The sequence below is a fragment of the Leptonotus elevatus genome, chromosome 6, assembly GCF_054856555.1.
Source record: "Leptonotus elevatus isolate MCC_2025b chromosome 6, RoL_Lele_1.0, whole genome shotgun sequence".
Lineage (NCBI taxonomy): Eukaryota > Metazoa > Chordata > Actinopteri > Syngnathiformes > Syngnathidae > Leptonotus > Leptonotus elevatus.
The window spans coordinates 23,067,240-23,094,337 of NC_141244.1; the positions used below are offsets into that span (position 1 = coordinate 23,067,240).

The following is a 27,098-nucleotide window of genomic DNA, read 5'->3' on the forward strand; positions in this document are numbered from 1 at the left end:
GCCGCTCAATGGAAGCTGCTGAGGCGCACGTTTTCTTTCACGGACCGTCGGGGATGGGGGCTAACGGGGGGCCGGCATGGCCAAAAACGACATGCGGATGATTTTTTACATCATTTGATCAATAACAGTAAAGTGATATGAGTATTCAAATTTTTGACAGTTTTCATTCAAATAATAATACTGAGTTGTTTCTAATGTTTTTTTATTTTTCATGGCGAATTGTTTTTACTGTTAATGTTATGTTGGCACATCCTGGTCACCACCCCTTTCCAATGCCTTCCCTGAGAGAGGACGGTGAGAGGGGTCTCGTCCTGTAGCTTGCTTGTTTGACTGCTAAGTTTAGTTTTCATGCAGAAGTGTTTCTTGCTGAGGTGGTCTAACTCCGCTGTTCCCGTTTCTGTCTCATGGCATGCCAATGATGTCAGCGGTCTCCGCACGCTCCAAAATCAACAATGGTTTCGAGGAGATTGTTTAAGTAGTTGTGGGGAAAATATTCGAAGCAAGCGGCAGGAAATTAACAGTGAATATTTTGTCTTTTTTATTTTTCCCATTTTGCTTAATCGTGATTGGAATTAACTCGATTTTTGGGTAACCTAAATATTAAATATTGACATATGATGTAAATAATATGTCTCTCAGGAACAGCCTGCAAATTGACACGCATATGTCTAAAATGGCGTCCAACAACATAAACAAACTATATGACCCATTCATTCCTATGGAAAGTTGATGTTGCAGGTGTCCCTAATGAATTGTCTGCTGAGTGCCGACAGAGAACATTTGAGGAAACTGCGCGAGGGTGACTCATGTGCAGCACGGATTTTTTTTCCACACGAACAAAACCTTTATATTTATCATGCTGTCCCTGTGAAATATCGTTATTGGGGTTCATGAATCTCAAATCGGAAAATTAGCAATTTAAATATGGCTCGAGTCAAGTCATGTGACTCGACATCACCCCTGCCTCCGCATTGCCGAGCTTTATGAGAAACATTGAAGGTCAGGTCGGTCAAAATAAGCGTTGAGTGTGAGATGATGAGGCGAAGGAAATTGTGAAATAATGTCGGGGTCCTTCATCTTAAATCCGTTTCCTCTTCCTCTTCTTGTTCAGTGTTGACGGAGGAGTCATATGCATGCGGACGCCGTCGTCGCTCTCATGTGGCCTCTGCTCTTTGGTGAGTACAAATCATTGTTTTTAGCAATTAATTGGATCGTTTGCTGTATATCTGTCAATATATGCAACAGTTGAGCCATTTGCGGGATATTGTTTTGAAATTAAACAATTTAATACAGTAGTGTGATTTTTTAATAATTTTTATTATAGTTATTCCCCCATTCATTTTCAATGGGACTGACATTGAACTTTTTCAAAGTCCCGCTTTCCACGCCCACTTCCATACATACAACTGATGATCATTGCCAGGTGCCTGATACTGCTCGGTGGCGCATTGTCCAGTAACCAGGAGGTTGCAGGTTTGAATCCCACCTCCGACTGTACATTGCAAATGTGTCCATCTGGCCGTTATGCTAATGCATGTTTAACAACTGACTATTTTAGCAGGAAATTTATTATAACTTTTCTGAAATGATTCAATCCCACCTTAGGCAGATTGCAGTTCAAGTTTTCTTTTTCTTTTTTCATTTGTCACTTAACTCCAATTTTTTTTTCCACATAATTTGTCTTTCAATTTACTTTACAAGCACATGCATTCAAATCTTAGCATTTAGCTAATAGCATTCGGCTTTTCAGCATTCCCGCGCAATTTCTGCAGAAATTGCACTTTGTCTAGTTCAAAATGAAAATGAAAAGTAAATACATGCAATAATATAATATAATAAAATACAAATAATTATAAAAATTTATTTTATTTTTTAAAACAAAAAACTTGTATAACATTTATTTTTAATAGTATGATCCAGTTCCAGTTTGGGTTCAAAACCTCTCAGAAGTTCAACAAAAATGTTGACTATTGTTTTATCAATTGATTTATAGGTGACAGGCTGAAACTCCGAGGATTTGGACAGTTTTTAATGAAATAAGATCTCAAACTAATTAGTCGATGATACAAATTAATTACAGATTAATTTGATAATCATTTAGGATGCACTCATTATTTTCCGTTCTGTGCACCCACACAGCAGCCTTGTTTACGGGGGTGCAGGCCTCCCCCCTGGAGCCCTCCATGCCCGACCGAGTGCTGGCAGTGGTGGGTTCGTGCGTGCTGATCCCCTGCTCCTTCACGCCCTCAGCAAAGAAACGCGGCGAGGTGGACGTGCGCATGCGCCTGCGAGGTCACGGCCGCTTCTCTTTGTTCCGCCAGACCCGCGTGGCCTTCAACAGCGAAGATATGGACGAAGTCAGCGAAGAATTCCGGGGGCGTGCGTCACTGTCGGGTCTGGTGACGGAGGGCGACTGCTCGTTGAAGATGGACGTGGTGAGCGCGGAGGACGCCAGGTCGTATGAGGTGTCACTGAAGAGGACTGGAGACTCCGCTTGGGGGAGGGCCAAGTCTTTCATTTTGGACGTTGTGGGTGAGTGGGACACAGCCCGTTTAGGCACTAAATTAATTAGGTGTGTTTTAAATTAACTTTGAGGGGTCCCATAACAAATGTCTATTTCCTGTTTCTGTGTTTTAGTAGTACAGTATAACTATGGAAGCAGAATCCCATTTAGGCAGCGAAGTAGTTGGGTCTGAAATAATTGATGGTTGTTGGTGGCCTCACACGAAACATCTGTCTTTTTTGTTTTAATTTTTTTGCAGTTCTGTGTTTTTATAGAAGCTTGTTCAGGCAGCAAACTAGATGGGTCTGAATTAACTATAAGCACAGCCTCACAAAACATCTGTCAATGTTTTTTTGTTTTTTGCAGTTCAGTATTTTTATGGAAGCTCGTTTAGGCAGCAACCTAGATGGGTCTAAATTAACCACAAGCACAGCCTCATGAATTATCTGTCATTGGTTTTTGTTGTTGTTTTTTGCAGTGTAGTATTTTTATGAAAGCCCGTTTAGGCAGCAAACTCGATGGGTCTGAATTAACCACAAGCACAGCCTCACGAAGCATCTGTCAATGTTTATTTATTTTTTTGCAGTTCAGTATTTTTATGGTAGCCCGTTTAAGCAGCAAATTAGATGGGACTGAATTAATTACAAGCAAAGCCCATTTAAGTAATAGTTGGGTGAAAATGTATCACTAAAGATCCTGCAACAAAGGCTGCGTCCTCGCTATGTTTTATTTCATATTTCGATGAGAGCCTGTAGCCCATTTAGTTAGATAACTAATTGGGTCTGAATTATCCTGCTGATTTCTGGTCATGGTCCCACTTGCTCACTTTATTGTTGTATGTCAGCTCATTTATGCAGCAAACTTATCAAACGTGTTCTTCTGCTTCTTTCAGTGTGTGTGTTTTTTTTTTTTTTATCTCTATGGCACCCCATTTAGGCAGGAATTAGTGCTAATGGTCTTGAATCACTCCTTCCTCTCTGCATTTTATTAAATGCGACAGCCCGTTTAGGCAGCAGAAGAGTTGCCTAAGAGTTCAATCAATAAATAAAAACACTCTGCTCTCACATTTATTTATTTCATGCTGCAGATGCTCTGTCAGGACGAAATGTTATTCAAATGAGGGGGCGGTCGTAAGCGTGTCTTGGGTTGGACTCCGCCGTTGCAAACGACCTTTCAATGTTCGAGTGAGCGGGTCGGCGAACAAGGAAGTCTCGTCGGCTTGCACGGAGAGCTCCAGCAATGGACGAATATCTTGTCTACTGTCACCACAACTTGCGACTTGAGTTGCCGGACAACATTGTTGTCGTGGTGACGGTGGACAAGATAGTCGTCCATTGCTGGTGCTTTCCATGCATTTTGAATCTCGTTTTAAATTTTAATTTTATGTATTTATGGGTATATATTTTTTGTTGTTTTTATTTCCATTTATATATTTTTTTGTATTAAATGTATTTCATTCTATTTTTTTATATCCGTATTTATTTTCACTTTTATTTATTTATTGATTTATTTTTAATGTTGGCAGTTTCATGTCATATGAGCTCAAAAGCATCATGATGACAGATGCTGTTTTCCCTGGCAGACACCCCCGAGGCTCCCGTTATCAGCGGCGTGTCGTCAGTCACAGATGGACAGGTGGTCACCTTCAACTGCAGCGTCAGCTACCAGTGCCCCTCCGGACCCCCGACCCTGCGATGGCAATGGGAGCGAGGAGTGCAGCCGGTGGGAGACCAGGAGGTGCGGACCCTCTACGCCCAAGACCAGCTGCCCGTGCTGCAGACCTCGCTTACCTTCAGGGTGTCGCGCCGGGTGAAGGCGAGCCTGCGGTGTGAGCTCAGCTACCCGAGAGGCAATATGGTGGCCACTTTCAAGGATCTGCATGTCACGTGTAAGCACCTGTCACGCAAAGATTGTGAGTTTGAGGGCATTGTGTTAGACAGCGACAACATATGTCATTTTATAGTAATGATTATTCATTCAAACAAGAATAAAGAATAAAACTGGCAACATTTTATTATAGTTTTATTATAGTTTGTTAGTTTTTTTGTTTGGTCAGCGACCATGCTGTGGTTGACTTTTCTCAATTGCACATTATAGGTGTAATTTGACAAAAAATGCTGCCTAGCAACAAGTGACCACACCATTTTTTTTTATACATTTTTCATCTAAAAATGAAATATAAAACTAAATTATAGTTTTTTCCTGTGAGATTAAAAACAAAATTTATTTTTTGTTGCACTGCACCAATATTTGTAATAAAAAAAAATTCCAATCAGCTATGAGCCAGGAATAATTGTGCGCCACAAATTCTGCCCAGCAACAAATGACTGCACTAGTTCAAAAACAAACAAAAAACTAAACAAAAAAAACTTATATATTTTTAATCAAAAAATAAAAATATTTTTCTTTATGTTTCTAACAAAAAAAAATACATAATAAAACAAAGAATACTTAAAAATACATACAAGAATACTTCTGCTTTATTTTTCAGATATATTAATCCAGAAAATAAATGTTGTGAAAAATAGAAAATGGTATTTGTGTTTTAGATAGAAACAAAAACAAATTAAAAAATAAGTTGTTTTTGTTTTTTCTTTTCCTTTCACTCTCACAATGTAGATATTCTTGTTGTTATATTGGAATTGTGATTCTTCATTTTGTTATTTTGGGCAGGAGAAATTTCTGCCCAGCAACAACTTTTAAAAAATTATTTTCTAAACATAACAAATACATAAATTCTATTTCCCACCCTGCAGTCCCACCCAAAGATGTGACGGTGCAAGTGCAGACCCTAACGGTGCAGGAAGGGGGTAGCGCCCTGCTGGCATGCTCGTGCAAAGCTGACCCGCCGGTGTCAGAGTACCGCTGGTCCTACATCCACGGCGGCCGCACGGTCCACCTGGGCCAGCGCACGCACACCATCCGCCTGTATAACGTGACACGGGACACGGCGGTCCACTGTGTGGCCGAGAATCTGGTCGGACGCGCCCAGTCACGGACCACCGTCCTCAATGTTCAATGTAAGTTTGCATTAGGGGCATGCAGGGTAGTGCGAGTGTGTCAACAAAGCAAAGTTATCACAAAAAAGGAATTGGTGTTTTTCTTTTTTTTTTTTTTATCTACAAAAAAAAAGTATTTGTATTTATGACGAATAGCAAAAATCCACTTATTATTGAATAGCCTTGGGACATAAAAATATTTTATTTTTTTTAACCCCCAAAATTTTTCCAAAATACAATAATTTTATTTACAAAAAAAACCACGTAATTAAAACATTGTGGCAAAAATTACTTTTTTTTTTTTTAACTGCTATAATTTCATTTACAAAAAAAAAAATTGGCAAAAAAATACGGAATGTTTTTAAAACCCCCCAAATTTTTCAAAAATGCTTTAATTTCATTTACAATCAAAACTTCATTAAAAAAGTGTGGCAAAAAATACTGTATTTAAAAATATATATATAATTTATAATTTTATATACAAAAATTTTTTTTTTTTAATTTGAAAATAAACAAACATTTTTGTTTCGGGTAGAGATGGCAGAAAAGGATTTGGGAAAACAATTATTTAAATGGGAGAAAAAAGTCAAATTCTGCTGCAGATAAATTAACAGAAAAAAACGGACCATTTTGTGTTTGGGATAAAAAATTTGAAATGAAAAAATAAATTTTATTGTGTTTTGGGCTGATGTGTTTTTCAAAAATAAATGTCAAAATGTGTCTACGATTTTTCTAAAATATGAATAAAATAGAACAAATAACTTACTTTGTGTTTTAAGTTTATTTTTTAAACAAAATAAAACACTTTGTGTTTCAAACCAGAATTTTAAATTTGTAGGAGATGAAAATAATAATAATAATAATACTAAAAACATAGTTTTTTGTTGAGGACACAATAAATAAATAAAATAAAAAACTTTGTGTGTGTGTTTACCATAAAGTTAAAACTGTCTACAGTATGATATTCCCGATTTTCCCTGCAGTCTTGAATGCATCATAATTGTGCTCCTTCTAATTTATTAGAGTGCATTATGATTATTAACAATTTTAGGGCTATTCGCTCCTCCAGATAAACCCGTGATCCAGCGCCTCTCGTCGACTTGCGCCACGGAGGACGGGGCACTTCGCTGCGTCTGCTCGACCCAATCTAACCCGCGTCCCACCATCAGATGGAGCGTCAACGGCAGCGACCCGCCGCGCGGCTACAACGCGTCACTCTCAGTCGACGCCCTCACGGCCACTCTGAGGGTCCGCGGAGGGGACGGGGGGCCGCAGACGGTCGCATGCTTGGCCCTCAACTCTCTCGGGAACGACTCCGTGATGCTGTTACAGCACCAAGCAGGGGATGGTGAGTTCAAGTACACGTCATATTTGTGGGATTTTAGTAGGTAATAATGGGCGACGTTAAAATGTGCTAAATGTAGTCATAAAAAAAACACATTAAATCACTAGTTTTTTTTAGAAGGGGAATTTTAATGCTCCTTTTATAACAACGCCAATAAAAAACAGGTTGTGTTGCATTTTATAATCATTTTTAACTGCTACAAATAATTTTCTTTGTGTTTCACATAAATCAATAGAAAAATGAAACTGGAATGGTTTTTTTTTCATAAATGGCTGGAATAATTGCTCCCCACCTATTCTGCCTAGCAACAAGTGACCATTTTTGACATCACCATAAACCATAAGTGTTTTTTTTTTGTATAGACTCTTGGCTGTTGCTGTGGTTTTTGGTTCCCGCTGCTGCCGTCATCCTGTCCGGCATCTCCCTGGCCGCGCTCCTTTTCTTCTGCTGCTATCGAAAGAAATCCGGCAAGTAAGTCAATAACCTGAACGCTCTCTCATTTGGAACACGACTCTTGACTTAGGGCACGCGTCTGTCCGTCTGTCCCGTCAGACACATGCTGAGCGGACATCCGTCCGGACCTGGACTGTACCAGGCTCAAATGCCGGTCTACATCAACTGCTCGGAGGTGAGCCACGTGTACACCAACGGAAGTTACCAGCTGCTCTATCAGAACTGCACGCCGCGCTTTGTGCGCACCAAGCAAGTACGTCAGCAACACTTTGTTTCAGTTGACGGGTGTTGTTTTTTGTTTTGTTTGTTTTTTACAGTGCTCTAAAAATAAAGTTGAGTAGAGTTGAGTCACCACTTCCTCATTTCACATTCATGACGGTCATTTAATTGTTAGGTGCGACGAATGGGAAGAAGGGGCGGCGAGAGAAGGCGAGGAGGTCCGCGCGGAGGCGTGGACACACAAGTCACCACCAGAGAGGTGCAAGCCGCCACCGCGGCTGATCCGGAATCAGCCATCTACCTGGAGGTCCTCTAAAACTCTCACTGAGCGATGATGGCCCCCCGTGACGTTCCTCTGTGCTCGGCTTTATTTATATGACAGACAGAAAACTTTGATGGCCACTTTGTCTCGTTTGATTTGATCTGCTCATTTGCAGACAAATGGATTCGGCACGGATGAAGCCATAAAAAAGCTTTAGTGCATTTGTGATAAAGCATATCACGATGACTATGTATTTTTTTTCTGTTAGCAAACAGCCCTGAACCGTATGGACATGATGGCATGCTCTAAAATGTCACCTAAAATACAATGAATAAAAGTACTACAAAAACAGCATTGATTTATGAATGGAATTACTCTTAAAATAATTAAATTAAAATTATGACTTCAATTAACTTAAAGTCAATTAAATTGAAATTAAAATGACCAAAATAAGAAATGTTATAAATGAAATTGACCAGAATAAACAAAATAGATTCACAAATGAAAGTAACCTTAGAATTAAAACAAAAGTGTAGCAATAAAATATTCTTTTTTAATTCATTGAAAATGAAATAAGGAATAAAACTAGTCTTAGAATAAAATAATCCAAATAATTATTATTTTTTTTAATAGAATGAAATGAAAGAAAATTTCGAACTTGCTGGTCACACAAACTGCATATTAATATGTATGCAGTAAAACCATTTTCAGAACACAGCTGCTAATGGCTTTACCAGATTACCTGTTTTGTCTCGTTTTGCTGTAAAAAGAAAAAAAGTTCTGTACTCATTTCATGTTACCTACAAAACAACTATTAAATAAACATATTTAACCACCATTACAACTAAAGTGATTTTTTAGTTACTAATTCAAAAATAAATATTTGCATTCGATGTCTTCGAATGCATACTTGCAATGCGCTATTTGACCAGGTAGTGGCAGTAATTAACAGAGCGACCCGTCATTAAATAAGAAGAAGCAGCAGCGCCTCCTGATTGGCTGAACGTCCCAGAAGTAGCGTCACAATAACACACTGGTTTTGGGTGGGAAAATGATTTCTCCACTGTGCAATTTTTAATATTATTGCATAATCTATTGAGAGTAAGCAAATGTATGCTAAGTGAATGATAATTTACAATTGGAATTGAATTCCGTGAGTTTTCTGGGGGGTTATCGCGGGGGGGAAAGTTTACTTCCCATTGTTTGCTAGCTCGCCAGCAGGAGACATCGTGACGTGATTTCGCGATCAAAGTACTATTTTCTCATGCGGATGTATTATCTAGTAAGTTACGGTTAGCGTAACCACCTTTAAAAGCCTTTACGTAATTAAAAAGTGTCAGCAATGCCCGAAATCAAACTCCAGCACGTCGTATCGTGCAGCACCGAAGACAATGTAAGTAAAATGCCACGTTTGTGTTGTGAGAAGCTTCATTGAACTGATGTAAAGTTGTTGTTTGTAATGAATATGCGTCCTCCTTGTGAAAACAAAAGACTCACAAGGCGGACAACCTGCTGAGCTCGGACACGTACAGAAAGTGGAAAGCTGCCCGACCTGGAGAGAAGCAGACGTCGGTCATTCTGCAGGTGACATTTTCGTCTCGCTTCCAAGTGACGCCACTTCCTGCTAATTATGTTAATGACGTACGGAACATACAGTGGACCCCGCATACTCGCGGTTCGGCACCCACGGATTCACATGAACAGATTCCTGTATCTGTACTTGAACCCTATCGATTCTGCTTAACAACTAGTCCAGTGTCATGTGTATTGTCAGATGTTAAAGTTGACCATGTCCCTCTCGGTTGCCTTCTCTGGCGTTCCTAGCTTGAGAAGGAGGAGCAGGTACACAGCATCGACATTGGAAATGAAGGCTCGGCGTTTGTGGAGGTACTGGTTGGGAACTCCTCCGCCGTCAGAGATCAGGACTATGAGGTACCCGCCCAAACGGCATCTCCTGACCTATCTCGCACTTCTCATGTTACCAACTTCAACACCGTTCTCCCATCTGTCTGTCTTTTCAGGTGCTGCTGGTCACGTCGTCCTTCATGTCGCCCACGGAGAGCCGCAATGGCACCAACATGAACAGGGTGCGCTTCTTCGGACCCGGCCAGCTGCAAAAGAGCACTTCGCAGGAGAAGTGGGACCGGGTGAAAATTGTCTGCAGCCAGCCTTACAGTAAGGTAAGTTAGTAAAGCTCTCCGTATAGGATCATACTGTATGCCTAGGAAGGCGTACGTCTGAGGTAGCAAAAGTCCTGACACGCTAACCTTTATTTATCCAGATGTCATCTCACTGAGATTGGCAATCTCTCTTCTTAGCATGGGAGATAAACATTGCCTTTGTTTTGTTTGCATTTATGATCAACGTGAGCAATGAAAAGTACAATTTAAATAACACTTCGAATTGACAAAAGCTTCTCAGATAGTGAGAACAAGACAAGAAACGTTATCTGCATAAAAAAAAATCACCTGATTTTTATTTTTATTTTTTCAACGATTTTACTTCCTGTAAAATTAAATAAATAATAAATGACCAAGTAATATAACAGTTATTCTGCCTGTTATTCATATATTTATTCTTGTAAGCATTAAGGGAAAATAGAAAAGGTTTTTATTTTTTATTTTATTATTAACTCATTCACTGCCATTGACGGCTATAGACGTAAAAAATTAATTTGAAGTATTTCTATTGGTTTAACATTTTTTTTCACTTTTGTTAACAAAAGTATAGAACCTAGAAAAAAATATATTGTACATTTAGAACAGATACAAAATTTGTGATTAATCGTGAGTTAATTAGTGAAGTCATGCAATTAATTACGGAAAAAAATTAATCGCCGGACTCCCCTAATTTTAAAGTATTTTCTTCTTTTAAAAAAAAAAGTAATTGTAATTATTTTATTTTTAATAATCTTTTTTTTTTTATTGTTAAATCATAATTAATCGCATGACTTCACTAGTTAACAAATGTTATATCTTTTCTAAATGTACAATCTTTTTTTCTAGGTTTTCATTTAAATTTGTCAAAATATTGGGGTCATTTTTTTCCCATTCTAAAGCGGTACAAGTAATTAACTGATTAGAAAAAGAGGAGGATGAGCGTGTGCAGTGGGTCAAAAAATGTTGAAGACGTCCTCATCACATTAAATATCAAAATAATTAACACATAACCGGTGCGCTTCAAATTTGGCTGGAATTTTTGGGGGGATAAAAAAACCTTTTTTTGTTAAGCGATTAATCAAAATTCTAAGATGTAATTAATCTGATTTTAAAAAATGTAACCGTTTGACAGCTGCTCTAATAAATATGTATGTATCTCTTTTAGAACATCGCGTATGGCCTGGCCTTTGTCAAGTTCCATTCGCCTCCGGACAAAAACGACCCACCAGTGACATCCCCGGTAACAACCTCACACTCATATTTATTCTCTGTTTTGTTTTGGTGTGTGTGGTTTTTTTTTTTTTAAGCATTATTTTTTTCCTCCTCTCTCAATGAGCAGAAATTGACCAAGCTGGGTCAGTTCCGGGTGAAAGACGATGCACCCGCCTCAGGCTCCAGCATCCAACCCGGCAGTCTCTTCTTCAGCGCCAAGTCCAGTACTTCCCCCAAAGGCAAACACATTTACTCGCTCACTCAAAACCACACATTCTTCTCAAAATGAAGCTGAAAACCATTTCTAGGAGAGCGGAAGTAAACAATGACATCCTTGCTGCGTGCTCATCCGATGCTTCCTTTCCTTTTGTAGCATCGCCACAGAGTAACAAGTTGAGCTACGCTGCCGCTGCCTTGCAAGCCGCTGGGCCCGCCTCCCCAGCAACCATTTCTCCATCATCCTCCACCTCGCCACAGGTACCAAACATCATTCTCCTTCTTAGGACACCTGGCAGTCATGACAAGCTGCATAAGGATGTCCTAACCTGAATACGTTGCAAAGTTGTTGTTGCTAAGGCAATGGCGACATGTCGATTTTTGATTAGCAGTTGCCTGGCAACCGTCCGAGTCTCCTGGAGCTCTCAATAATGGGACTTATGAGGAAACTTGTTGAATTGGTTTTGTTCATGTGCACTTTTCACAAAAAGTCTTTAAAAAAATAAAATTTTTATTTGTGCAAAAAGGCGCTGCATCGTTAGCACAGAGCAACCTTTTTTTCATGGTTTTTACTCGGGCCCGACCAATTAATTGGCCAGCCGATTTGATTGGTTGATATTAGCTCTTTAATTCATTCACTGCCATTGATGGCTATAGACGTTTTTTTTTTTTTGTACATTTAGAACAGATATCAAATTTCGCTCCCGGCTGTTTTCTCTCTTCTTTCATCAGGAAAAAAAAGTATATTTGTGTCTGCATTAGAATATTGCTAGGTTTCATCATTATTCACAAATCTGTTTAAGAAACTGGGGAAAATAGCTTTTTTGCAACATGGCCCTGGTTGATCTCTTATACTCTGCTGCCACCTGCTGGCCGTTTTTTGTAATACCTACCATTGCTTTAAGCGACCTCTTCAGGTCAGAGGCTGCATCAAAGCCTTCTGTATGCTCTAGCATAAAAAAAAATACGCTTTTGGGACCATAACAATATTTAAAATGTAACGTTTTTGGGAGCAAATGAGTTGAATGTGGCTCACTGAGCATTTACATTATCAGGAGTCTTGTTGCATACATTTTTTTTCTTCTAAAATTGTTTAATTAAAATGTTACTTCATTTAAAAAAAAGTCATTAGTTGATTTTCGTGTGTGCATATTTTACATATATATATTTTTTAACCCATTTTAAAAGTCAGCCACGCCTGCTTTACACTCTTTCTTTTATTTTTTATTTTTTTTCATAAGAGCTCTGCTGATGTGATGTCGTGTCACAGTCCATCCAAATTCACAGCAGTTCGCTCAGACACATATTCAGAAACAGGCAGTTTGCTCAGACCATTTATTTTGTTGTGTAATTTCACGCTCGACGGGCAGGCAGGCTCTTCACAGACCCGATATAACTAATTTCCTAGTACAGTATATGGATGGAGAAGGTTGACTTGAGCACTCCACCTGGATGTGTCGTCAAATCTGCTGAAGCATAGATAAGTGCAGAGGATTGGGAGCACGTGACTAAAATGTGCTATTCTGTGTATGTGCCTGTCTCTAACTGTCCACCAATCTTATCTATTCATCAATAATATTTACACGTGTATCCATGTACCCCATCTAGGCACCTGCAAAGAGAAAATATGAGTTCAATAAAGAGCGCCAGTCTGCTCCCGGGCCTCCTCCCGTCAAGAAAAGCAGCCCGGGAAGCTCCCCGGAATTCAAACCAGCAACTCCCAAAGTCAAGACCGCCACGCCAAGCCCAGCCGCCTCCAAAGGTGACAACGACCACCACCACTTCCTGATAATAATCTTATTGATTAAAAAAATAATAAAAATGTTCAACTTCTCCATTGATCTGCGCAGCCTCACCAGCGAAGGCGTCTGTCGGAAAGAAGCGCGAGAGTTTACCCAAAGCTAAAGAGCAGCCCTCTAAAGGCGCCAAGAGTCCCGAGCAAGTGCCCTTCAAGCGCGTCATGGAGGGAGTGGTGTTCGTCCTCAGCGGCTTCCAGAACCCCTTCAGGGGGGAGCTGAGGGAGAAGGCTCTGGAAATGGGAGCCAAGTACCGGCCGGACTGGACGCCCGACTCGACGCACCTCATGTGAGTCACCTTTGGGATGTTGAGTTGCTTCTCTGCACACAATTCTCTATTCTCATCAGTGGGGCCGGCTTTAAAATTCACCGATGAAACGATTGTGTAAATTCTTGGAAATGTTTTGCTGGTTGAACGCTTGATTTAAGTGGTTTTCAAAATAGTTTTTTTTTTTATTTGTATTTATTTTTATTCAATCAAGTCACATTTTGTGGTGATTTGTAAAGTTTGTGTAATTACCCCCATATTTTCAGTTAAATTAATTGTTTTTAATCAAATTTGTTTAAGTTATTTAAAAAATTGTCAATTTAATACTTAATTTTGACATAATTCTTTTTAAAAATAAATATGATTTCAATGTATTTAATAGTTTGTTTTTAACTTTGTACTGTCACTAATTAAATATTTTTAATTACAAAATAAATGATTCATGATAATTTATTAGTTTTGATTCTATTTAGTTATTTATTTTACACTAAAAAAAAATTTAGTTTAGTTTATGCTTCGTTTGAAACATTACTAGTTTTATTTGAAAATTATTTATTGATTTGATATTTAATAGTTTGTTATTTTAAGTGTTCGGTGTTGTCATTTATTGTAGTCGTCCATGTTAAATGTCCTTTTTTGAAATTGAGAAGTAATTGTTTAGGATTATTTTGTTGTTAATTTAGAAAATTAAAAAAAAAATTGTTAATTTTGAAAATAAAATTAAAAAAAAATTGCAATATTTTAAAAACTTTTCTCAGCAATATCAATACCCCTTATTCTGTTGCAGGCGATGATGTTTTTTTTTTTTTTTTGCCTTAAGCATCAGTGGCTGGTATTAGCAGCCTCCATAAGTACCCGAACCTTAAAATAAGGCCAGTATCGGCCCGATACAATACTTGGTATCGATACTTACCCATCCCTATTTTTTTTCCAATGACCTAAAAAGTACTTATTCACATTAACTCATTCACTGCCATTGACGCTTATAGACGTCAAAAATTAATTTGAACAATTTCTATTAGTTTAACTTTTTTTTCCTTTTTGTTAACAAGAGTATGAAAACCTAGAAAAGAAGATTATTGTACATTTTGAAAATATATAACATTTGTTAACTAGTGATGTCATGCGATTAATTATGATAAAAAAATATTTTTTAACAATCTTTTCTTTTTAAAAAAAATTAATAATTACAATTACTTTTTTTTTTAAAGAAGAAAAGACTTAAAATTTAGGGGAGTCCGGCGATTAATTTTTTTCGTAAATAATCGCATGACTTCACTAATTAACTCACGATTAATCACAAATTTGGTATCCGTTCTAAATGTACAATTTTTAAAATTTTACATTATGAACACATATAAAATTAGTGATTAATCATGAGTTAATCGCCTGACTCACAATTAATCACAAATTTTTATATCTGTCCTAAATGTACAGTAATTTTCTAGGCTTTCATACTCTTGTTAACAAAAGTGGATTTTTTTTTAAACTAATAGAAATAGTACCAATGAATTTTTGCCGTCTATAGCCGTCAATGGCAGTGAATGAGTTAATTGTAATAATCCATCTGTCTTTGAAAATCAGCTAAATTCCTCTGCTAATCTGTCTCTGCTAGCAGGCCGCACTTTAAGCAAATAACAATGTTGTCTCCTATTTGACTATTGACGTCGTTCACGTACAACATGGCGCTCCTACTCTTGAAGCGTCACGCCGTCTGACTCCATTTTAAAAGAGACGTGAAGGTGGTGCGTCAGCCAACTGCAACCGAGCAGAACATTGGCCTCGCCTGCATCTAATCCTGTATGTGTCTTTCTCTCTCCTCTCAGCTGTGCCTTCGCTAACACCCCCAAGTACAGCCAGGTGAAGTCTGCGGGCGGCGCGATCGTGCGCAAGGAATGGGTGATTGACTGCCATAAAAGGAAACAGAAACTCTCCTACAAGAGGTACACATGCGGCGAACAAGTGCGGGGCGGGTGTTCACTGAAAAGTACGTTTGTCGTCATCAATAAGTGACACATTTCCTAATCCGTCACGCCCTTATTGGGAATGATTTTCATACAGTCCCTGGTTTCATTTTGTATAATTTATGATAGCTGCCACCTCGCTCAATCGAAATGAACAGAAAGGCTAGAAATTATCCGGTCAAAAAAGAAAGCATATGAAGTCAGCTGTAATCGCCAAATGAATCCCAGCACCCGTTGCAGCGCTCATAGAGTAGCCGGCGTATGAATAATGAGCGTTCTCATCTCGAGCTCCTTGCTCGATCCTGTGACGATTCAAGGCGTGACTATATTCATGGGGAATCTGATTATTATCGTCACCTCATAAATAAAATATATAAAATTCACAGTACAGTAATTTCTGGACTATAAGGCGTTCCTGACTATAAACCACGCTAGCTAAATTTGAGGAATATTCGAGTTTCTTACACATATAAGTCGCACCCGTGTTTTATTGTTACCGCTTCCCGCTTCCCGCTACTTTCTTTTCCATAATGAGGGCGCAAATTGTCTCGCTCTCTTTCTGTCTCTCCTACTATATTTGGGCTCACTTGGTTTGTTTTGCCCTGCCTGACGCTCTTGCGCCCCCTTGTGATCTGATGGATAAGCCGCACCTTTGTATTAGCCGCAGGGTCGAATGCAAGTGAAAAAAAAGTAGCGTCCTATAATCCAGAAATTACTGTAACGGTTGTTGTTTTTTAAAAACAAATTTTATTGACAAAAGCAAGGTTCAACCAATCATACCATGGACCCTTTCTCGGAGATATCAACTTTAATGGAGTCTCGTGCACGGCCTCCTGATTCTCCCAATGAGCTATAAGACACATTTGACAGCAAACTAAGCTGCCATAACACATCTTTTATATTCCTAATGTCTCTCCCAGAGACATGGTGCCGTTTCGTACCCCCCCCCAGCTAAACCAAACCTATCCTCAGCCCCACCCCCGTGCTATTGTGTAGCGCCTGTTCTTTGAAGATGTTTCCTTTATTTACCGGACACATCTGCTATGCTTAATTAAAGCCAGCACTTACTTTGATGGCGTCGAGGGCCCGCACTAACGCTCGAGTACGTGAGTGTCTGCGCTGACGTCGCTTGACAAGGGACACCTTCCTTATTTGGCATTTATGAGCACATAAATACTTCATTCACTACCATTGACGGCTATAGATGTCAAAAATTCACTTTATTTCTATAAGTTAAACTTTTTTTTTCCACTTTTGGTAACACATGTATGAAAACCTAGAAAAAAAATGTTTATTGTACATTTAGAACAAATATAAAGTTTGTGAATAGTCGTGAGTTAACTAGAGAAGTCATTTGATTAATTTATATTAAAAAAAAATTAGAGAAAAGATTATTAAAAAAATATATATATATTTTTAAAGAAAATATTAAAAATAATAATTATTTTTTTTTTAAATAGAAAAGATTATTGAAAATAAACAAAATATGATTGGTAAAAAAAATTCAAATAATTAAAAAAAAAGATTAAAAATAAAACAATAATAATTACAATAATTTGTTTTAAAAGAAAAGATTCAAAATAAAAAGGAAAGATTATTAAAAATGTAAAAAAAATTAAATTATTTTTTTAAATAGAAAAGATCATAAAAAATTAGGGGCGTCAGGCGATTACAATTTGTAATCGTAAATAATTGCATGATTTCACTAGTTAACTCACGATTAATCACAAATTTTACATCTGTTCTAAATGTACAAAAAAAAAGGTTTTCATACTTTTGCTGACAAAAGTGGAAAAAAAATTATACTCATCAAAATAGTTCAAATGGTCTATAACCGTCAATGGCAATGAATTGAATGTTTTTTATTGATTACTATAGAGATCATTTGAAAAGTGAAAGTGTTAGCCTAGCGTAGCCTTTCTGTATTCTGCATTTTTCCGCCTCCTGACTTTTGTCTTGAAATTGCCTTCGCAACAAAGACGTGAGTGGAAATGATTGCACTGTAACGTTGGTAGTTTCTCAGTAATTGCTATCAAAAATGTCACGTTAGCGTGTGTGTGTGCGCGCTAGCTTGTCGACACCTCCCATCCATTTTGGAAGTTGTCATCACTCTTTTATGTTGAGTAGTCAGCGTCCTCCTCCCTCTGTTAACCTTTCATCGAGTCCCGCACGCCACTCTGATGAAATCACTTCATCACTAGCCTGAAAATAATCACATTTTTCTTTCCCCAAGTCTTCGTTCTACGTGAACAGCTCTCAAAGAGACACTCTTCGTTTTGTGCTTGCTTGAAATGCTGCGGTGGACATCCTAACTTGATTGTAGCGTTGACTTGTGTCCACATGCAAATCGCATCGGAGTCCATTATGCTCATTTTTCTTCATCTGCGTCTCCCACTAAGAGGATCCGTGTCTAAAAGCCAAATCGCTGCTTTTATTCAAAGTCATACATTGTTCATCATTTCACTAATGGATTCATGTGCCTCTGGTATAATAAGAGCTAGGCTAGACTTTTCCTTTTCTTTTTTTAACCTTTTGAAGGACAATGAATATTACGGGATCAAGTATTTAACCTTCACTATGAACAGACTTGACATTTTCCCTGACTGAAATCAAAGTATGTCTGTAGGAAATGAAAAAGAACTCAGTCTGAGTTATTCAATAAATGTTTTGTTTTTTGCTATAAAAAGAAGAAGAAGAAGAAGAAAAAGCATAGTATAGATACGTTGCGTGGATACCATTCTACACCATATACCGTATTTTTAATAAAACACAAAGCACTGATATTTATTTCGGAAAAATTCCCAGCCGGCTGTTTTACTGGATTTTGACTGATTTTGCAAGGCCCACAGAATATTGTGTTCTATTGCTATAAAAACATGCAACGTACCAAAATTCAGGGAAAAAAAGTATATTTCTATCTGTTTACGTTTTGCAGCAATTAGCATTAGAATATAGCTAAGTTTCATCATTATTCACAAATCTATTTAGCAATATGAGTAAAAGAGATTTTTTTCAACATGGCCCTGGTTGATCTATTTTGCTCTGCTGCCACCTGCTGGCCGTTTGTGTAATAACTACCATTTCTTCAACCGAAGCTGCATCAAAGCCTTCTGTATGCTCTAGCATTTAAAAAAAGAAAAAAAAACATTAAAATATGTCTTTGTGACACTTAAAACCTTTAAAATAGTACATATTTATATGTTTTGGGAAACAAATTAGTTAAAAAGTTATTTTATAAAAATTCTAAAATGAAATTCTTAATTATCTTTATTATTATTATATTATTATATTTAACTCATTCACTGCCATTTCACGGCTATAGATATCAAAAAATCATTTGAACTATTTTTGTTTTGTTGTATGTTTCACATTTTTTCCACTTTTGTTAACAGTATGAGTATGAAAACCTAGAATTTTTTTTTACTGTTTATTTAGAACATATATTATTATTATTGTAATTAATCGCATGACTTCAACAGTTAACTCACGATTAATCACAAATTTTATATCTGTTCTAAATGTACAAAAAAATAATTAAATGTGGGGTAAATGTGAAACTAATAGAAATCAATGGCAGTGAATGAGTTAAAAATGGCATTCAAATAATGTAACACAAAGTCGCCCAACCGGTGGATGATGGGTCTAAACATCGGCGTCCACCCAACTCAGGAACCGAACCCGCACCACGACCACATCTCCGGTGTCAAGAGCATAGAGCTAAAATTCTGGGCCGCCCATACAGAACAACATTTCTTTTGAAGGGTTAGGAAGCTAGGTTTTATGAACATAAAGGTATAAAGCCATTTTTATCCTTTAAAAAAAATGAAAATGTATATATATTTATATACTAGCAATAGTGACTACTCGTACTGATATCGGTCTGGAAAAAAAACTGGTATTGAGCACAAACATATCCTGAAGGCTTTTAATCTTCCCGGCACATTTTTTGTTTTCGTTTTTTCTACGTTTGTGCCCGGCAGTTATATGATGGATGGCGGCGAGTCAAGCTCAGACAGCGAAATGGAGGCAGACGACCAGAGTGAGGAGGAAGCCGGCGCAAAGGTAGCTTTGCTAGCACGCCCGTGACGGAGGATCAAACTGACCATCTTTATCGGGCCCGTTTGCGCTTTTACAGGCGCCGCAGAAGCAGCCAAGGCCAGCTACTCCCAAAAAGGAGGCAGAGACGACCAACGTAGACCAGTACGCCGACTCCACTGATGTGGACGACGAGCCGGGTTGGTGACAATCGCCTGTGGCTACGTACAATGACAGAAACATACATTTTTGTAGTTTGCCGGGTTTCTACGTTAAAAGCCTTTTTGGGGACAGAAACTGCCTAAATTAAAATTAAATACTATATATATATATATATATATATTATATTTATTTTATTTTTTTGGGGGGGGGGCAAATATATATATATTTTGTATTTAATTTTTAAATTATATTTTTATATGTTTTTTTAAATTATATTTTTCATATGTTTTTTTTAATTATTATATTTTTCATATATGTTTTTTTTTCTCACTTTTATTCATATATTTATTCATTTAGTCATTTATTTATTTTTAAATTTGGCCGTTTTGGTCCTCCATAGTCCCGATCCCCGGTACGAGGGCCAGTTTAGTACCGGGATGAATAAATAAATATATGAATAAAAGTAAAAATAAAAAAGGATATATAAATATAACTCCAAAATAAATAAATATATATATAAATGGAAATAAAACAACTAAAATACATATAAATAAATGAATAAAAGTAAAAATAAATAAAAAACGAGATTCAAAAAATACAAATAAATATAAAAATAAATGAGGAAATAAATACAAAAATAAATGTATAAATATAATTAAATATAGCTCTGCTCTCATATTTATTTACGCTTTGTCAGGATGAAATGTTATTCAAATGAGGGGGGGGGGGGGCGACCCTATGTGTGTCTTGGGTAGAACACCGCAAACTGCCTGTCAATGGTGGAGCGAGCGGGTCTGCAAACAATGAAGTCTCGCCGGCTTGCATTGGAGAGCTCCAGCAATGGACGACTATCTTGTCCACCGTCACCATAACTGAGAAGTCGAGCAACTCGAGTCGCAAGTTGTTGGTTGACACGCTCACTCTAGGCAGTTGGCAACAGCGGAGCCCAACCCAAGACATGCTTAGGACCGCCCCCTCATTTGAATATCATTTCGACTTGACAGAGCATCTGCAGCATGAAATAAATACACGTGAGAGCAGAGCGTTATTTCATTCTATTTATATATTTATTTCCACATTTATTTTTTTATACTTATTTGTATTCTCGTTTTTTTTTTTTTTTTTTACTTCATTTATTTATATATATTTTTGTTGTTTTTATTTCCATTTATATAAATTTTTTTAAATTTAATTTTGGAGTTATATTTATGTATCCCTTTTTATTTTCACTTTTATTCATATATTTATTCATTTAGTCATTTCTTTATTTTAAATTTTGGCAGTTTTGGTCCTCCATAGTACCGAGCCCCGATACTAAACTGGCCCCGAGTCTGAATTATTAAAAACTGGACTTTCGATGCGGTCCACCCGTAACGGTTCTATTCAGTCCTAAGAAATTACTCAAATGAATGTTCAATTTATTTAGGTGATATGAACCTTCTTCTAAAGTGATTATCATGTCATCAAAATGCTCATCTATGTACAAAATGGCGGTTGACTCGTCACCTTTCCGAAACACTCGAAAGAACACAAAAAGCCTTGACGGGGTTTGAGTGCGGTGGCGGGGGCCCGATGGCCGTGACAGGACTTGGGCATGATTCTCATTTCTATGTTAATGCCGGGCCACAAGTGAAGTGGCCGAGAAGGCGCAATAAAAACGCCTACGAGAGGTGCGGCATTTTAATGAGCCCTCCACGGTCCCCGTTAGCAGCCGGCCGCCGTGGCGCCGTTGCTCTCTTTTTCAAGTTCGTTTTCTTCCGCTTGAACCCCAAGTTTGCAACGCGCCATTAATTCTCCGACACGAGAAGCTTGCTTGCTGGGTTCAAAAGGCAAAGATTCCAAAATAGAAGCGCCTTGTTGCTGCGGTGCCAAAATGATGATTCACCTCCTCTGTGTGTGTGCGTGAGCGTGCGGATGGATCGACAAATAAACATTTGGGTTCACAGGTGCTGATGAGGACTCTGCCGCTGACACGGAGGACGAACTGCAGAGGTAAACGCGTACAAGACATTTTGAACTCATTCGCTCCCAGCCGTCTTCACTGAAGCAATCCCCTTCGCTCCCGGCTGCTTTACTGGATTTTGACTGATTTGGCAAGGCCCACAGAATATTGTGTTCCATTGCTATAAAAACATGGAACCTACCAAAATAAAGATTAGAGTCTCTTCTTTCATCAGGAAAAACAAATATTCGATCTGTTTTCCGTTATGCAGAAATTTGCATTAGAATATTTTCATCATTATTCACAAATCTGTTTAGAACTGTGGGGAAAGCTCTCTTATACTCTGCTGCCACCTGGTGGCCGTTTTTTCGTTACTACCGTTGCTTCAGCCGTTCTCTGCAGTTTAGAGGCTGCGTCAAAGCATTTTATATGCTCTTGCATAAAATAACGTATAAATACGTCTTTGTGGCACTTTTTTTTAAGGAATGTATTTATACGTGTTTGGGAGCAAATGAGTTAAGTGGCGAGTCAGTTAGGGTTGAACAATTCTAGAAAATAATCTAATTATGATTTTTTTCAGGGCTGATACCGATTACTAGTGATGGGAAAACGAAGCTTCATGAAGCACTTGTGATATTTTTTGACTCTTCTAGATGGTGCTCTCTTAATCAAAAATGTTATATCTGTTCTAAATGTACAGAAAAATCTAGGTTTTTATACTCTTGTTAACAAAAGTGGGGGGAAATGGTTCAAATGAATTTTGGACGTCTATAGCCGTCAATGGCAGTGAATGAGTTAATATTTGACAACTTTGCACAATGCGTTTTAATGAACCCTGGCTCAAGTAGCCACACGCTATCGTCTCCGTGCGCCTTCAAACATCAGACACATAAATCCGAGTCAACCCTGATCTTGCACATCCGACAGATCGCACAGGCACGTCCGCACACAAAACATACGACGGCAGCCGAAAGATCACAAAAAACGCATACATACGCGGTGAGGTTTTTTTTTCTTTCACACATGCGGTTCTTTTGAGGCAAAAAAAAAAAAAGATCAAGCACGTTAGATATTCAGCTCAATGTCTCGTGAGACGGACACCTCACTGAAAGATAGCCTGCTCTGAACAACCGCCCCCCCCCTTCCTCCCCATTTCCCCCTCGCCCTCTTCTCCCGACCGGTCAAATCGCAAGCAAGATTTCAGAAGTCAGGTTGCAAAAAACGAAGTACTCAGGATCATATTAACTCATTCACTGCCATTGACGACTATAGACGTCAAAAATTCATGTGAACTATTTATATTAGTTAAAAATGTTTTCATTTCATTTTTATGAAAACCTAGATTTTTTTATTGTACATTTATAACAGATATAAAACTATCATGCGATTCATTATGATTAAACGGCCCTTATTTTTTAATTTTTTTTTTTAAATCAGGCCCGTCAGGCGATTACAATTTTTTATTGTAATTAATCACATGACCTCACTAGTTAACTAACGATTAATCACAAATTTTATATCTGTTCTAAATTTACAATAAAAAAATATTCCTAGGTTTTTATACTCTTGTTAGCAAGTGGGAATTTTTTTTTTAACTAATAGAAATTGTTTAAATTAATTTTTGAAGTCTATAGCCGTTTTTTGCAGTGTGAGGCCGTTCTTTTGAGTGATAAAAGTGGCGCGCTAGTTAGCATTAGCGAGTCAGACTGGAGTAGATCATTACAATTCCTTGCACATCTATAGATTGAAGCAAAAATCATTGTCAATCAAATAATTTTGAAGCACAAATCGTTCATAATCGAAAATCGATTCTGAATCGAATCGCAGACCCAAAAATCGGACATTCAAAGATTCCCACCCCTCGTACGTTGTTAACGGGTAACCTGACTTTCACACGTTTAGCGACGACAAGCCTCCCTGTAGACATTGTGGTCGCTCCACAATGTTGCGTTTTCCTCCCCCATCTGCAGTTTAGTAACTGAACAGAAGACGAGCTAAAGCGCCGGCGGTTTTTTGTTTGTCATTTCAGGGTGGAGAGTGAAAACCGACAGAAGAAGAAAATAAAGGTAGAGCAGGAAGAGGATCCTTACGCCGGCTCCACGGATGAGAATACAGACGCCGAACAGGAGCAGGATCACCCGATCCCGGATCTGCCAGGTTGGACTCGCCGTCGTTTGCGCGCGTTCGGATCCAATGTGGCTCGGCTTCTAATCTTTTGCTTTCTTGCAGACTACCTGAACGGGAAGCACTTTTTCCTCTACGGCAAGTTCCCCAACAACGAGAGGAGACTACTGACACGCTACATCACCGCCTTTAACGGGTAAACAATCCTTTTTTTTTTTTATATATCCTGGATTTCCGGTCGCTGCAGAATAATTTAGGCGCTGTTTGTTTTAGTTATGTAAAAAAGGGTTCGAGCTAAGTGGAGCTTCAGCGTTTCAAATTAAGGTTTCACTTTTGAGTTTCAACCAAGCCAGGGTTTCAGATGCGGGTTTCAAACTTGGACTAATGTTCAAATCGGTGAGTTAGGTTTCAGTTTAGGCTTTCAAACGTGGGTTACAGTTTCAAATTAGGGTTTACATCAGGTTTCAAATTCGGCTCTCAAATTAGGGTTTTAAATTTAGAGTTTCAAGACAAGGTTCGTCTTGGAATTAGCCTTTCAAATCTGGATTAAGTTATCAAATGAGGGTTTTAACACCTGGGTTGTGGTATCAGATTCGGGTTTCAAATGAGGTCTTTATTTTTGGGGTTCTAAGATGGGATAGGGTTTCAAACCAGGTTTAGGTCTTGTTAAATTAGGATTTCTAATCAGTGTTATGGTTTGAATGCATTTGTTTTAAGGCTTCAAAGTGGAATTTTAAATCAGGTTTAGGGTTTTAAAAGTGGGATTCAACCCTGGATTAGAGTTGTGTTGGGGTTTCAAGTTACGATTCTAATTCTGATTTAACTCATTCACTGCCATTGACGGCTATAAACGTCAAAAATTCATTTGAACTATTTCTATTAGTTAAAAAAAAAATCCACTTTTGTTAACAAGAGTATGAAAATGTACATTTAGAACGGATATATAAAAATTTTGATTAATCGTGAGTTAACTAGTGAAGTCATTCGATTAATTGCAATTACAAAGTTTAAGCGCCTGACGAGATAATTATTAAAAATTAGCGGCGGCAGGCGATTCAAATTTGTACTCGTAATTAATCGCATAACTTCAATAGTTAACTCACGATTAATCACACATTTTTATATCTGTTCTAAATGTACAAAAAAAATCTTGGTTTTCATACTCTTGTTAACAAAAGTAGAAAAAAAATGTTAAACTAATAGAAATAGTTTAAAAGATTTTTTTGACGTCTATAACCGTCAATGGCAGTGAATGAGTTAGAGATGATATTAGGGTTTCGGTTCAGCGTTAGGGTTTTATTTAGGGTTTCAAGTGAGTGTTTTAAGACTCAAATTATGGTTCGGGTATTAAACGACACGGTTAGCATTTCAAGCTAGTGTTAGGATTTCTAACAAGGGTTCGTTAGCGCTCGTATAACGCCGTCACAACTTTTTTTCTTTTTTTTTCCTTATTTAACTTATTTTCAGGCTTTCAGATTGTATTTATTTTTTTTCCCGATATTCACTCGCTGCTGCACATGCAGCGTTATACTGTACGGGACTGAATTTGACGGCAGTGTTGCATCATGTTCACGTTCCTCCCTCACAGCGTGCTGGAGGACTACATGTCGGACACGGTGCACTTTGTGGTGACCAGCGAAGGATGGCGCGACTCGTTCGAGGACGTGAGTTCAGATTTGCGCGAAACATACTGTGCGGCATTTCGTTTTGAATGTGAAATCGTGAAATCGTTTTTTGATTGGGGCCCATTTTTAGGCGCTGATGGACAACGGCAACCTGAACTTCGTCAAGCCGGCTTGGATCTTCTCCATCAACCAGCGTCAGAAGCTGCTGCCCTACCAGCCGTACACCGTCGTGCCGTGAACAAAAATATCTTTTAGTTAATTTTTTTAGTTATTTTTTTTAAACTCGTTTGTTTTCATGAACTACAGTTGGTTTTCTTACGTTGAAATGGTCCGCGCTGTTTGGCAAGTCCATCTTGTTTGTTTTTGGAAGACTGTATTTGGCCTCCGGTTACCTGATCAACTGTCGGCACTGATGAGACACTTTTTATGAGGCCGCCGCAGTCAGGTGAAAAGTTCCGGTTGTTTCGCGTCTTTGTGTTGTTGTTTTTTTCCTCCATTTTCATATGAGAAGGCGGTTTAGGATTTGATCAAAGTGGCTTTTCTAATCATTCTTGTGTAAAGTTGCTCACTGGAGTCAAGACGGGCTCAACCTTGGCCGTCTAAATAAACAATTTGTCTAAATAAATGAAGTCGGTTTTGAATTAAATATGCTGTTGACGTGACTTCTATAGCCTCCTTTTTACCAGCTGTTTAACGGAGACCCTGAAAAGTGCAAGTTTTTTTTTTTTTTTTTTTAATAAGCCGTTTGCCGTTTTTGTGGGAATTTTGGCTATTTTAGGGGTAGCTTTTTGTGACAATTTGTTATAAAAAATATACAATTTTGATGGCATTTTTGTGTGAATTATGGTCTGGTTTTGTCATTTTTGTCCGTTGGTGTGCTGATTTTTGTGGGATTCTGTTTAAATGGGAATTATATATTTTTTGGGGGGGTACACTTTGTGGATGTTTTTGTCCATTTGGGGTGATATTTTTGTGGAAATTTGTTCATTTTAGAGTTTGTCACTTGTGTGATATTCTTTGGCCATTCTTTTTATATTTTTTGCATGAATTCCTGTCCAGTTTTTTGTGCATTTTAGTGTTATTTTTGTTGGAATTGTTGGCCTTTTATCGGGATTTTTGGGCCCTTTCTTGGGGTATTGTGTCAATTTGTGTGGGATTTTTTTTTAAGATTTTGGGGCAGATTTATGTAGGATTTTTGTCTATTTTGTGTGCGTGTGTGTGTTTTTGTAAGATTTTTTTTTCCATTTATGTAAGAATTTGGTTCAATTTTTTTTATCAACTTTAAGGGGGATTTTTATTTTGTGCCCATTTTAGAGATTTGTGACTTGTATAGTTTTTTTTAAATTTTGGATTATATTTTTGTGGGAATTTTTATCCATTTTTGGTGGGTATTATTTTCTCTTTGTTTTTTTTTGTGGGAATTCCTGTCCATTTTTGTCTAAATGCCCATTTCAGTGGTAATTATTGCCACTTTGCTGTAACTGACAATCATTTTTGTTTTGTTTTTTGAGAAATTTTGACCTTTTTTTTTGTTGGTTTTATCTAAATTTCCATGAAATGTTGTCAGTTTCTTTGTTTATGGTCAATTTATGTATGAAGATTTTTTTATTTAGTGGTACCCCCCCCTCCCCCCACTATTTTTATAAGGGTTTTTCCCCCACCAATTATGGGTTTTGTGTGTGTGTTTGGTCTGTTTTTGTGTGTCTATTTTCATTTTCTTTGTTTACAGTTGTCTTCGCTGCTGCTTCCAAATGAACTCTCAGGGGGCTTATGCGGATCTGCTACACTTGTTTGCACGGATTAGGAAGAAGCTT

General features: G+C 37.8%; 2 protein-coding genes and 1 long non-coding RNA gene across 7 annotated transcripts; 2 read left to right on the forward strand and 1 right to left on the reverse strand.

The window, feature by feature from the left end:
- Positions 1-215: 215 nt before the first annotated feature.
- On the forward strand, positions 216-8,564 carry LOC147172786 (sialic acid-binding Ig-like lectin 14). Of its 4 annotated transcripts, none has more exons than XM_086077655.1 (9): positions 216-520; positions 1,112-1,175; positions 2,140-2,532; positions 4,086-4,391; positions 5,260-5,523; positions 6,572-6,850; positions 7,210-7,318; positions 7,400-7,553; positions 7,695-8,564. In XM_086077655.1, exons 2-9 carry the CDS (start codon positions 1,130-1,132, stop codon positions 7,833-7,835), a joined length of 1,692 nt encoding a protein of 563 aa, XP_085933781.1. In that variant the 5' UTR covers positions 216-520; positions 1,112-1,129; the 3' UTR covers positions 7,836-8,564. The 4 variants fall into 4 exon arrangements, with proteins under 4 accessions (XP_085933781.1, XP_085933782.1, XP_085933784.1 ...); XM_086077656.1 differs by having other exon boundaries at positions 2,143-2,532; XM_086077658.1 differs by having other exon boundaries at positions 2,322-2,532.
- On the reverse strand, positions 3,560-9,377 carry LOC147172787 (uncharacterized). 2 transcript variants are annotated; one of them, XR_015095315.1, is made up of 2 exons: positions 9,334-9,377; positions 3,560-4,399 (listed from the first exon to the last, which is right to left on the reverse strand). It is a non-coding gene; the product is annotated as an uncharacterized LOC147172787 (long non-coding RNA). The 2 variants fall into 2 exon arrangements; XR_015095314.1 differs by having other exon boundaries at positions 9,312-9,377.
- Positions 8,770-26,039, forward strand: xrcc1 (X-ray repair complementing 1). The gene is made up of 17 exons (XM_086077654.1): positions 8,770-9,174; positions 9,273-9,365; positions 9,606-9,713; positions 9,803-9,961; positions 11,106-11,180; positions 11,280-11,391; positions 11,526-11,629; positions 12,977-13,130; positions 13,219-13,453; positions 15,259-15,375; positions 19,377-19,458; positions 19,532-19,631; positions 21,540-21,585; positions 23,565-23,692; positions 23,765-23,855; positions 25,248-25,323; positions 25,415-26,039. The coding sequence occupies exons 1-17, from the start codon at positions 9,124-9,126 to the stop codon at positions 25,520-25,522; spliced, it is 1,839 nt and encodes a 612-aa protein (XP_085933780.1). The 5' UTR covers positions 8,770-9,123; the 3' UTR covers positions 25,523-26,039.
- Positions 26,040-27,098: the final 1,059 nt, after the last annotated feature.

Coding starts and splice junctions, on each gene's coding strand:
- LOC147172786 (XM_086077655.1), top strand. CDS start 1,130: ATGCATGCGGACGCCGTCGTCGCTCTCATGTGGCCTCTGCTCTTTG. Junction 4,392..5,259: donor CAAGGATCTGCATGTCACGT/GTAAGCACCTGT, acceptor CCCACCCTGCAG/TCCCACCCAAAGATGTGACG. Junction 6,851..7,209: donor ACAGCACCAAGCAGGGGATG/GTGAGTTCAAGT, acceptor TTTTTTGTATAG/ACTCTTGGCTGTTGCTGTGG.
- xrcc1 (XM_086077654.1), top strand. CDS start 9,124: ATGCCCGAAATCAAACTCCAGCACGTCGTATCGTGCAGCACCGAAGAC. Junction 11,392..11,525: donor GTCCAGTACTTCCCCCAAAG/GCAAACACATTT, acceptor TTCCTTTTGTAG/CATCGCCACAGAGTAACAAG. Junction 21,586..23,564: donor ACGGAGGACGAACTGCAGAG/GTAAACGCGTAC, acceptor TTGTCATTTCAG/GGTGGAGAGTGAAAACCGAC.